The sequence below is a fragment of the Nannospalax galili genome, unplaced genomic scaffold, assembly GCF_000622305.1.
Source record: "Nannospalax galili isolate Female #2095 unplaced genomic scaffold, S.galili_v1.0 scaffold2126, whole genome shotgun sequence".
NCBI classification, from domain to species: Eukaryota; Metazoa; Chordata; class Mammalia; order Rodentia; family Spalacidae; genus Nannospalax; species Nannospalax galili.
Window position 1 is genome coordinate 298,166 of NW_008354079.1, and position 13,029 is coordinate 311,194.

General features: G+C 49.2%; 1 protein-coding gene across 5 annotated transcripts in view; it reads right to left on the minus strand.

The window, feature by feature from the left end:
* Soga1 (suppressor of glucose, autophagy associated 1) overlaps positions 1-13,029 on the minus strand; it is a 74,802-nt gene that overhangs the window by 47,266 nt on the left and 14,507 nt on the right. For all 5 annotated transcript variants that reach the window (XR_003846798.1, XM_029555044.1, XM_029555045.1 and 2 more), the window contains exons 2-3: positions 8,173-8,397; positions 1,460-1,618 (exon numbers count right to left, since the gene is read on the minus strand). Coding sequence is in view for 4 of the 5 variants with exons in the window: in XM_029555044.1 (XP_029410904.1) it covers positions 1,460-1,618; positions 8,173-8,397 (384 nt within the window). In the remaining variant the exon portion in view is untranslated. The remainder of the gene's footprint in view (positions 1-1,459; positions 1,619-8,172; positions 8,398-13,029) is intronic.

Below are 13,029 nucleotides of genomic sequence, written 5' to 3' on the forward strand. Positions count from 1 at the left end.
AACAGGGCAGGTAGGGGAGATGTCCCCATAAGCAGCCATGAAGGAAGGGCCACAGTGTCTGCAAGTGCATCTAGCATAGCTTTTCTTGTTTTTGTTAGGTTGTTTTTTGGTCTTTGTTTTTAAAAAAAATTTTTGTTTTTTGTTTTTTTTGAGGCAAAATCTCCCTGGAGCCCCAGCTGGTCTATAACTCACTATGTAGATCGGGCTGGTCCCTGCCTCCTAAGTGCTGGGATTAAAGGTGTGCATCACCATGCCTAGCCCTAAAAACAAATCTTTAAAAAAGAAAAAGAAAATATCTCTCCTTTGCACCATCAGGGATAGCAGCAACAGGACTGGGTGCTGATGGCATTCCATACCACAAGCAGGAGTCTGCATAAAGGGAAGAAACATCCCACTAAGCCCCAAAGCTGTCAGGTTCCTCAGAAGCCCTTAGCACAAAGCTCTTCTCCACCGTGGGGTGGGGTTGGTGGTATTGGCAGGACTGCTGGCATGCTAGCCCTCTGAGGAGGCAAGTGGGTTCCCCAGAAGAATGTTCAAGCCTAGGATGCCTCATGAGCAGTGAACCAGCTTAAGGTCTGCTGTGCATCTGGGACCAAGGTCCACCTAGTGTTTGGAATGCAGACCCCTGGAATCTGGAGGTCTCTAGTCTTAAAGGTTCACCCAGGCTGATGTTTCTCTTTGGCCTTCCGCAGAGTTCCCTGGAACCTGCATGACCTCAGGACGGAAGCCATCTGCTCAACCATGAAATGGATCACAGGTTTGCTGGACCTTTATAAAGATTTCTTTTTTAAAAAAATTTTATTTATTATTTTTATTTTATGTGTATGAACATATTTCCTGCATGTAGGTAAGTGCACCTGTGTCGTGCAATGCCCGCGGACAGAAGAGGCCATCGGATCCCCTGGAACTGGAGTTACAGACAGTTGTTAGCTGCCATATGGGTGCTGGGATTCAAACCCGGGTCTTCTGCAAGAATAACCAGTGTTCTTAACCGCTGAGCCATCTCTCCAGTCCCAGGAAGCATCTAGTCTCTAGAGTCACAAGACCCAGGCCCAGTAGTCATCTCACACCAAATGGCAGTATCACCATTCCCTAAAGCAGCTCCACACAGCTCCACTCCCCAAGGCCCTGTCAGTGACAAAGTAACTACTGCTCCATCTTATTGATGAGGAAACTGAGGCATGGAAGCCCAATCCCATGCTGGGCATTGCTGTATGTGTCTTCCAGATAATGACTATCCCTGTCAGTACCTAGAGATAGAAACCCTGTATCTTCCTCAATGCTGTATCCTGAATGTCCAGTACACACAGCAGGGGCTCAGGAAATGCATACTGGAGGGGTGACTGAATAAACAACCCTGCCAGGGAAGCACAAGAGTATCCATCTTGGTCCACAAGCAGAGAGACCCCAACTAGATGGGACTACACACGCCTCCTGCCACAGTGGGCAGTGGCCTCACCTCTCTCGGGCGCTCCAGCTCTGTCTGCAGCACCTGCTTTGCCAGCTCTGTCTCAATGAGCCTCTGTCGAAGCTCCTCATTCTCCTCCTCCAGCCGCATCCGCTTCTTCTCGACCACCTCAAGCTCTTTGTGAAGCCTCATGGAGATGTCTTTAGAGACCTGAGTAGGGTAGGGGGAGAGAGGCATGATCAGGCTGGGGCCATACCTAGAGTGCCACTGACCATTTCACCTCAGTCACTGAGCCACCTCATCACCCTCACTAAGAGGCTAGGAAACTGAGGCACACAGAGGTCCCAAAACTCACCAAAGGTCATACAGAGAGGAACTGGCATATCAAAACCCAAACCTGGGTACCCCTGCTCCCAATGGGTTGCTCCCAAGAGCTGTGATGGTTCTTTGTTCACCTAGGGCTGGGGGGCAAGGGGGGCACTAAATCTAGTCTTGCAAATCATAGGAAAGCACTCTACTACCAGGCTATACCCCTAGCCCTGTTGTCACAAGAGTTCAGTGTCCTCAACTATAAAATGGGTACAGCAGTAACAGGGCACCCTCAGGACTGACAGGAGGATTGAATCAACTCTCACTCATAAGCCTCCCCTGGCGCCTGCCACAAGTGAGTGTCAGGTAACCAAGGACTGCTGCTCCCAGAAACTGATGTCCAGAGACAGGCATGACTTGCTGGAGGTCACAGTGACCCTGAGGCCTCCTTCCAACTGTCTAGGATGTAGAACATACTAGAATGACAAGACTGGGCCAGTGTCTAAGTCATCCCTTGGATGCAGCCAACAGAAATGCATCTCTAATCCCAGATCCAGACTCTGTAGGAACACCACCCACTTCTTGGAGGACCTCTTCTGTCCTGTCCCCTGATGGCTCAATGTGACAGGATAAAGCAGGAGGCCCAAGGTAAGGGTGAGGGAGGCCCTTCTGGGTTGGTAAACTGTAAACAGACCCTATCTCCAGGTGGGCTGGGCCCTGCCATTTATTGAACACCTACTGTGCGCCAGATTCATTCATTTCTACTCCAGTCCTACCCTCATTTTACTGAAGCTCAGAGCAGAATGATTATCTCAGGGTCACACACAGAGAAGGCTAACCTGGACTGGGATTCCCTGGGGTTCAGAGAGGCCAGCATAGGCAGGGATTCCCCCAGGGGTCTGAAGGCCTTGCCAGGAGGGCTTGTAGGCATAGATAACCCAGCACCCCACCTGCCAGTATGGGAAATGACCATGGCCCTCCCTGGCTCTGCCGTCTGCCTGGGCCCAAACCGAACTCAGCAAAGACTCCTTGGCAGTATGCAAAGCAAGCCAGGAAAAACAACAGTTGAGAGGAAACAGCATAGCTCTCCTCCCTCCTCTGCCCATTGCCCATCTAGCCTGAAAATCCCCAAGGACCACCAAATGCTGGCTCACAAGCCTCCCCTATATCTTCTCTGCACCACCAAACTTTCCTCATCCATAAAGTGGGGTGAGCAATTCTTAGTATTAGAAAAGGACTTTGCAGAGGAGAAATAAGATTCAAGCCTGGTGCTAACACTCACTGGCCATGTGTCCCAGGACAAGTTGTTGACCATTTGAAATTTGAGCTTGGTCAGCAGTAAAAGGGTTGATACACACCACTTTCCAGCTGCTGGAAAGAGTAAATGGCAGAATGCTTGGGTGGTGGTGATCAGAAGGTGATCAAAAAACCAAGGATCTTTGTTTACCATTATTTATGTATTTATTTATGTATTTATTTATTTATTTATTATTTATTTTTGGTCTTTTTGAGACAGGGTCTCCCTGTAGCCCCAGCTGACCTAGAACTCACTATGTAGACCAGGCTGGCCTTGAACTCACAGAGATCCACCTGCCTCTGCCTCCCAAGTGTACTATTATTTTTTAAACAATTAACTCTATTAAATGCATTATAAAAGTCCCGTTTTATTTCATAGTTCTATGAACTTGGCTGACCTATTTCTGATTGTGTAAAATACTTAAGACCCATGCAGAGTTGCTGAAAGACCTCAAGTTCAAGGCAGCATCTATACAAGATTTTTTATTTCTATTTATTATATTTATTTACTTTTGTGTCAGTGCTGGGGATTGAACCCTGGACTCTGTGCATGGTAGGCAAGTGCTCTCCCAATAACAACATCCCCAGCCACACAGGATTTTCTTTTTCTCCCCAGACTAGCCTTGAGCTTGATACTAGCCAGAGGTGATCTTGAACTTCTGATCTTCCTGCCTCTACCTCCCAAACACTGTGATAATAGACACATGCCACCATCCTGAGTTTATGCAGTGCTAAGGACCAATCCCAGGGCTTCATGCATGCTAGGCAAGCACTCAACTGAACTACATGTCTAGCCCCAGCCATACAAGGATTTTTAATGTATTGCCAAGATTACCGCTTTGCTTCTTTGAACTAGCTTTATTCACCTTGGCCTAGGCTTTTGGCTACAGGCCTCAATTTGGGGCTTATTAGGCTACTTAGGAAGCCCTGTCCTAACCAACACTCCATTCATTTGTTCTTGCTTTGGCACTAGGGTGGGAATGGTAGATCACAGAGATCAAGGCCCCAGGTCATGCCTGGACTTATTCACATCTGTGTCCCAGTAGCAGCACAGGATCTGGCATACACGGAGGTCCAATATATGCTTGTTGGAAGAGAAAACAAATCAGGATCCAACAAGTGAAAGAGAAGATGAAGCAGTACGTGGCCGAGTATGTGTGGGGAGCTGCACCTGTCTAAGCAGGGCTAGGGACACTGCCCTCCTACTGCCCCCCTATTGCCCCTGCCCCACTGTCCAAAGAGGACTTACAGGGCCAAGGCTCTTCTCCCAAACATGTTCCCATGGGGTGGGAAGTGACCTAGCTCCATCATGGCCTCTAACTGGGAAGGTTATCTGGTCCTCACCAAGAAGTCATGATCCAGGACAGCTCCTAGATCCTCCTCTCTTCTGTTCCCTTCTCCATGGACTCCCTATCCCATGTTCTCCCACCTCTGGCCTGCATTTAAAGAAAACCTACCCTAGGTAGGTAGGGTGCACAATTCCACTGGGGGCAGAAGAGGGAAAAGTTCAAAAGCTCAGATCCCTTCAGGGCCTTGCAGTCTCACGGAGGCCAAGAGGAACAAAGAGTACCACCTCTAACAGACTGGGCAGCAAGAGCCAGGAGCCTGGCACTGCCTTCCCCTCCCAGATCACCAGTGGTTCTGGGTCTCTGAGTTCTCACGGGTAATTTATAGAGTGAGCTAGCTCATCCCCAGATATTTGTCATGAGCTTTTCTTCCCCTTAGTAAATACTTTATAACCATGACAGGCTCAGAAAAGAAAGGTCAGCTGTTCAAGGTCACATAGCTAGGAAGGTACCAACTGTGGGTGAACTCCAAAGCCTAGTTTTCGACCTGACCCTGCTGTAAGGGGGTTAGCCTGAAGATACACGACTATGAATAATAGAAGTTTTAAATTTTATTTCATGTGTATAAGTGTTTTGTCTGCATGTGCATATGTGTACCCCTGTCATGCAGCGCAGGACAGAAATGGGTGTCGGATCCCCTAGAACTGGGGTTACAAACGGTTGTTAGTTACCATGTAGGTGCTGGGAATCGAACCCGGGTCCTCTGCAAGAACAGCCAGTGCTCTTAACTGTTGAGCCATCTCTCCAGTCCCGAACAATGAATTTTTAATACTAAGTCCTGACATGCCTTATAATGCCAGACTCTCAAAGGGTGCCCATGTGCCAGTCTCATTCAGTTCCCTCAATTACCCCCAAAGGAGAGGGCTGAGAGACTGAGAAAGCAGCTGCAGTTTCCGGAAACGGCAAATGCCCAAAGCACAAACAAATTCTCTCAGCCATGAGGTCACTGTTTACAGTGCTGTGCCTGGCCTCTGCTAAATGCCATCTACAGCCGCTGGCCCCAGGTCCCCAGCACAGTGGTCCCTGGCCTCTGAGCCTTGGGTCTCTAACGTCCCTGTGACTCCAATCCTCAAGAAGGACAGACCTCTAAGAAGCATCCCAATCCAGGAAATGTGTTGGGGCCACATTCTCTCAAGAATCCCAGGATAGAAAGTGTCACCCCATTTTCCACAAGGGGAAACTGAGGCTTTGAGAAGAGAAAGATAATACAGGTCACCCAGGACATAAAGTCAGGGCCAGATCATCTGTATCTAAGTAGGGAGATATGTTTCTACTGTGTTCTGGAGCCTTCTATAGGAGCCACTTCAGAAGAGAACTGAGATCCCTGAATCCCTGGCCTCGCCCCCTCCCCACACACATGTTCAGCTGCTGGGTGAACACTCAGTGCTACACCTAGCACACAGTACTCTTTACTCCAGTCATTTCATTTTATATTCAGAGAAATCCCCTACAGGGAATGAGACTCATCCTCATTTTCCACAGGGGGAAACAGGCTTAGAGATGTGAAGCTTTGTACTCAAGGCCACACAGCAGTCAAGTAGCAGAGCAGGTCTCTGTCCACTGGCCCTGACTTCCTCATGCTAGACAGAGTAGAGTACTTGCTGAGAGTCTGGAGATGTTGTCAACTATGTGGCCCAGCAGAAAGTGAAAGAGGCTGGGAGAGGGGCTGAGGACAGAAATCAAAGCCAAGATTTCTTTCAAGATCTCCAGTAACCTGCATGCTCAATGTCAAAAGAGCCAGCAGAGCAAGTAAAAAACCAGTAGGGTGACCCTTCCAGGCAGTTTGCAACCCCCTCCCGACCTGAGCCCCCCAGGTCCCCTCTCCCAGGCATGCCAGAGAAGTCAGCATTCTGAGAACCTTCAAAAATGCCCTAATATCTCCAGCACACTGGGGTGAAGGGTGGTGGAAAAGAGGCAGCCAGCTCAGTGCTGCAGCTGTGGGGGTGGGCAGTGTAGGAAGGAGGGAAGAGGGAGCACGAGGATGCTGATTGGCTAGTTCAAATCCCAACAGAAGGGGCCCTCCCATCCTCTGGGCCTCTGAGAGCCCCACCCCCACCCCAGCTGCTCTCACCCCGCCCACCAGTCTGTTCCGGACCCCTTCATCTCTCTTTAATAGGTTTTTCTAGGTTCCTTCCCAGAAATTCTAAGTCCAAGGCTCTCTCCTTCCCTCTCACTCCTCCTCCTCCCAGTGGATGGCATTGGAGGGTGTTTTCTGTTTTGTTTTGAACCAGGGCAGGCTCTAGGAGCCCAGCAGTGCTTAGAATGTGAATGTCAGTGAAGCCTTTTACCCTGGAAGCTGCCCATTCAAGAGGTGCCTTGGGGTTGGAAAAGACCTAAGTTTCTTCCTGTGGGATCTTGCTGTGTTGCAAGATAATAGATACACAGGCAGGGCTGTGTGGAGCCTTCTGGAATCAGCTCTCCTGGCCCCTTAATTAACAGTGTTCCCTTACAATTGGCTTGCAGGGCTGGGATTCTTCCTTCCAGCAGCAGGTTTGTGTGTGGAGGGCTCCCCATCCTGCCAGCTCCCCTGGGCCCTTAGGAGCCTTCCCCCAGAGCATACTCCTCCCCCTGCTGGCTCAAGCCCTCTCCCTTGGGCCTCAATGCAGAGGTCACCCATGGACTCCTAAACTCCTCCCCACTTAAGCATCTCACTGCTCACACTGTCCTGGATCAGGGTTCCTAAGTTTTCAGCCTCTAGACCCAAGTTTATATAAGACAGGCAGAGGAACTTCTTTCCTAGAGGCCCCACCTGCCAAAGTGGGCCCGGGGGCAGGCTAGGGCAGGGCAGTAGCAGGTCCAGCATTGAGTCTGAGGAGCCTGACTTTTGCCACCTATATAGGAACACCTTGGAAAGGTGCTTCCCTCCTCCAGGCCTCATCCAGAAAATTGATATAATAACAACAGCTAATAACTGTCAGTTACTATGGTGGTGGCTGAGCCATAGCATCATGTTTCATCATCTTAGATAGAACCCCACGAGGCAGGTGCTGTTCTTACACCCATTTTATAGAAGAGGAAACTGAAACAGGTGACTTCACAAAATTGGGCTGGAGAAATGGCTCAGCAGTTAAGAGTGTGAATTGCTCTTTCAAGGGATCAATTTCCAGCACCCAAATCAGGTAGCTCAAAACCACCTTATAACCCCAGTTCCAGGGAAATCTGGTACCGCAGGCACTTGTACTCATGTGCACATACTCCCCTGCCCTGTGTATATAAATTAAAAATAATAAAAATAAGCCAGGCGTGGTGGCGCACACCTTTAATCCCAGTACTCGAGAGGCAGAGGCAGGTAGATCTCTGTGAGTTCAAGGCCAGCCTGGTCTACATAGTGAGTTCCAGGACAGCTGGGGCTACAGGGAGACCCTATCTCAATAAGACCAAAATAATAATAATAATAATAATAATAATAAATCTTTAAAAAAAGTCACAAAATCCAGGCATACTGGAGCCTAGATCCAGTGTGAACCAGTGCCATCCAACATAGTCCTTCCCTTCTCTCAGTAGCTCAGTAGAACTGTATGGGTGCTGTGCAGGGACTCCTCAAGGCAGCACCATGTCTGAGGCAGACAAGCAATAAATGCTGTTAATAGGATTCATGTCAGATCACTTTGGGATACTCCATTTGAAAGGTCTATTGACACACCAGGGGCCCCCAACTTTGAAGATGGGGAAACTGAGGCCCAGAGAGATGTGTGATTTGTCCAAGGACGTATAGGAATAAGATACAGGGCTGACCTGGATCCTCAAGAGGGTCCACAGCCCAACCATCCAACAAGGGCACCAATGGAGGTCAGCAGAGGCCCCTGGACTGACCTTGACATCCTGCTCCAGACCACGGATGAGCTCGCCGTCTACCTGACCAGTCTGTGCGGCCCGGAGGCTGCGGCGCTCAGCTTTACGCAGCCTGTACTGCAGGATGCGGCAGGTCTTGCTGGCCTGGTCCAACTGCTGCCGTAGCTCCTGCAGCTGATACACATCTTCCTCCATGTAGACATCCCGCATCTCCAGCATCTCAGCCCGCAGCTCCTCAATCTCATCCTGCAGGAGGAAGGAATGGTCAGGCCCCTGGATGCCATGGCAATGGCCAGAGGGCCTGATTGCTGGTCACCCACAGCAAGCAGGCCAGGGACTACAGGCTGAATAACAACCCCCAAAGATAGGCACAGCTAAATTTCCAGAATCTGTAAATACATGCTTTACATGGCAAAAGGGATCTGGCAGATGTGAACAAATGAAGGATCTCCAGAGAGGAAGGTTACCCTGGACTATCTGGGTGAGTCTGAGAGGGAGGTAAGTGGGAGCAAGCAACATGAGGAGGAAGCCGAGGGAGAAGAGATCGGCTCTGCAGGTGAAGGAAGGGCCACTAGCCAAGGAATGCAGGCAGCCTCCACATGGGGCAAAAGGCCAAGGAGAGGATTCTCTCCTGGAGCAGTCAGCAGACATGCAGCCCTTGCCAGGACCTTTGAGTTTCACACTTCGGACCCACAGAACTAGAAGATAATCTACAGTTACACCCGGTACAGTTTGGATCTTAAATATTCTCCAAAAGACATGTGCTAAAGGCTTGGCTGCCCCTGTGGCATGGTGTGGAAGCAGCAGAACTTGTAGGAAGAGAGGAGGGGATATTGGAACCTGTCCCTTCCCTCTTCTCTGCTTCCTAGCCACCAAGCCATAAGTAGCCTCCTCAGCCACACTTCCTGCCATGATGTTTTGTCTGAGCAGAGGCACAAGATGATGGGGTCAAGTGACCTAGGCTGAAGTCTCTAAAAGCAAGAGCTAAAATAAAACTTTCCTTCTTTGAAGTCGGGTTACCTCAGGTACCTGTCACAGTGATCGAAAGCTAACACAGCCACTAAATTTGTGGTGACTTATACTAATATACTAGGAAAGCACTCAACAAACATCTATGAATGTCAGCCACATACCAAGCCCCTGCTAAGCACAAGAACAGGGAAGAACATTAGTGACCAGTGGTTTCTATATCTGTTTCCCCAAGCTGGATTCAGAAAACACATAATAAAAAAATTTAAAAAGAGAGAGAATATCATTAAGTGCCATGAGGCAGAAACAAAAGAAAGCAAAATACAAATACAGCCATGTGAGTAATATGACAGAGTGATGAGGGAGGTGTGGTGTCGGGGGACATGCTCAGGGAGGAGCTTAATGACTTGAGTTCGAGCTTTGGGACCCACATGGTGGGAGGAGAGAAAAGACCCTGCACATTGTCCTCTGACTTCCACATGTGCACTGTGACGTGCACACACACACACACACACACACACACACACACACACACACACACATGAAAATATAAAAAATTTTTCCAAAGATACAGCAGGTCTAGGGTGGTGGCATATGCCTTTAATTCTAGTACTCAGGAGGCAGAGGCAGAAAAATCTCTTGAGTTCAAGGCCAGCCTGATCTACAAAGTGAGTACTAGGTCAACTGGGGCTTTTTTAAAAACAAATCAAATCAAAACAAAACAAAACAAACAAAAAAAAACAGCAAGAGCCAAGCATAGGGGACACAGAATCAGGAAGATCAGGAGTTACAAGCTATGTTCAGCTATGAGACTAGGTCTTAGAAAGAAAAAAAAAAGGCTGGGGAAACAGACAGAGCTTAGCCGTATAGGGTCTTGAAGGCCTGGGTTTGAGTTTTAATGGAGGGTGTTACAGGTGACCTCACTTCCAAAGGGCAGCTCCTGCTACCCCTGTCACCAGCTCCCAGGGGCTCCTCACTTCTCTTAGTCATCAGCTCATATGCAGTGCTGTTTAACTGTAGTTCCCTGTGACTGTGGGAACCTGGATGGTCACCCCATCTGCTTGTCCCCCCGCCCAAGCAGCACCTGCCTAGATTCCTGCAGGCTCCCAATCAGTATTAATTGAATGAACAAAATTATGTCTAGCCAGCAAAGAAAGAACAAGAGGGACTTTCTACTGTGAAAGATGGGAAGTGACCACCAGACGCTACATGGAAGGGGTGAGTGGAGACTGCGCAGAAGAAACACACCATTATGTCTCATAACAAATGTGAAAACCAAGTCACAAACGTGAATAATATGTACTGTTGGCTTAAACAGGATCACACACTGAGAAGGGAAACAGATGTAGGGAGGAGGCCTTGCCAAAGGCATCCTCAAGGAGAAGCCCCCAAGGTTGGTGCTGATGGAGGTAAGGTAGGTCCCAGGAACAGAAAGGCCATTCTGGAGAGGGAACCAGATCTGGGGGCTGGAGTCTCCAACTCTCCCAGTCCCAGTTTCACCAAAGAAGATGGGAATAAAGGGGTTGAGAAGTGGAATCTCAGATCCCTTGCTCCTCACTCTCTTGGGGGGGGGGTCCTCTCTGCTCCCCTACCTACACATTTATGTACTCCCAGGGCCTGCACAATCTGAGGAAGGAACTATGGAAACCTCTCCTCATACCTGCCTGTGGGACAAGCAAAGGCTGTGGTTCCAAATGGCCTGCAGCAGTGTCTCCCAGTGTGAAGGGGGCATGGCCTGCTGAATTCATAGGCAGATCAGGAGCCAGGCTATACAGGTCATTAGTCCCCATCTGATTGGTGCCTAGGACTATTTCTCAGCAGATTCTGAACCCAGGAAAGGAAGACAAGTGACAAATGACTGCTTCTCCCCCTCCACATGCTTCCCTCCACTAACATTTAGTTTTTTTGCCACTTGCCACCCCAGTCTATCTCCTGGAGCTGTATTCAGTAGCTCCCCAAAGTGGGCGATCTTGCCTGTTTGCTGCAGAGGGGCACTTTATCATCCCAAATACTTGCCATCCCAAAATACACACACAGTCACCAACCTACACCATGCCAAATGGGCAGACCAGAAGTGGAAAGGGAGGAAGTGAGACAGTCAATGATCACGCCAGTGAGAAAAATGAGGAAGTGAGGGATCCTTGGCCAGTTCATCTGGCAGTGAGGAAGCAGAAAGGAGCAGGAAGTGCAGGGCTACATCCAAGCTGGCCCAGGTTGCAGAGGCCCACATTCGAATTTAACCTTGCCATTCACTAGCACCTCACACACACACCCCTTGTAACTACACTATGACAGGACTTGGCGATGAGAATGTCAAGGTCTGTGTGAGCCTCAAGCTTGGAATGAATCAAGGGGAAGCACAAGGACACACTCAAGTTTGTGCTGCTGGGCCACACTAAAAGATGTATTATATTTAGATCATAGAAGGTGACATCCCCAGGGCTGAAGTAATGACTCAGCGGTTAAGAGCACTGACTGCTCTTGCAGAGGACACAGGTTCGATTCCCAGTACCCACATGGCGGCTATCAATCCTTTGTAACTCCAGTTCCAGGGGGATCTGACACCCTCTTCTGACCTCCACAGGCACTGCATGACATGGGTACACCTACCTACATGCAGGCATTACATTCATACACATAAAATAAAAATAATTTTTTTTAAAGAAGTGACATCCCTCCACATAGGTCACACCCACAACCAGCAGTCATCTTTGAGAACCACATATTTGGTTTAAGTAACTGACTTTGCTCTTTATGAAAGCAATTCAAACAGGTAGCTTTGGGAAAATGCTATAAGCATAAATCACAATTTCTTCACCTAATTCTGAATTAGTGACTTTTTAAAGTGTGGTCCCTGGGGCTGAAGGATATCATCTTAGCTCAGTAGTACCATATGTACCTACCATGCTCAGGACTGTAGGTTCCAACCGTAGTACCCCCCTAAAAAATGTGGGACTTGTTATAAATCCTCATATTCCAAATAGACCTGCTAAATCAGAAATTTTCAGGGTGACCTCCCCAAGTGATTCTGAAGCAAAGAATTTCCTATCTTGTTCCCTCCAAATTGAGACAAGAGTCCCATCTCTTAGCACATGGCCCTGGCCCTGGGCCCGACACAGACGTCTAGCAAAGTGAGCCAATGACTATATCCCATGAACAGCTGTCTCCACAGGGCCACAGTGCAGGCTGTTGTGGTCCTGCCAGCTCTGTGCTTGAGGGGGCTGTGGGGGCCCAGGCCTCAGGGGTCTGCCCCAGCTGTAGGCAGAACACCCCTAGTCCCTCCTGGCACGGCCCATGTGAGGCTTGAGATGACAAAGGCAGGCTTGTGGCTGATATGGGCCTCTGTTGGGATGTGGGCAACAGACTTTGGACACTGTAGGGCTTCAGCAGAGGCTCTGTGTGTCTGGACCTGAGCTGGGGGCAGGGAACAGAGCTGCTGAGGACCCTGTTAGACTGCTAGAGGCTCAGAGTCCACACCAAGCCCAGAAATCTTCTGGGTTCCTTAGTTCTTCAGTCAATAACTTTGCTTTGAGAAGCTCTGGGATGACAGATCCAAGGTGGGGAGCTGGGACACAGACAGCCCAGAGGTCCCACAGAGTTGCCATCTCCTGAACCCTTCCCTAGGACATGGGAAGGGTGGGGCTAAGTGCCACAGAACAAGGTTCCTGGAGTCTCCCCCTCCTAACAGTGCAAATCTCATCCTCTACCTCCACTGCAAAAGATCACAGTGTTCAGTGCTCACCTCAGAATCTGGGGAACCTCAATTCTCAGCCCCACAATCCAGGAGCCACCCTAATGAAGCTGAGAAAGGTATGCAGCAGCCCCCACCCCCCGCATCAGCCCCTCTGGGTTCTTTCATACTGATTCATTCTCTCTCTCTCTCTCTCTCTCTCTCTCTCTCTCTCTCTC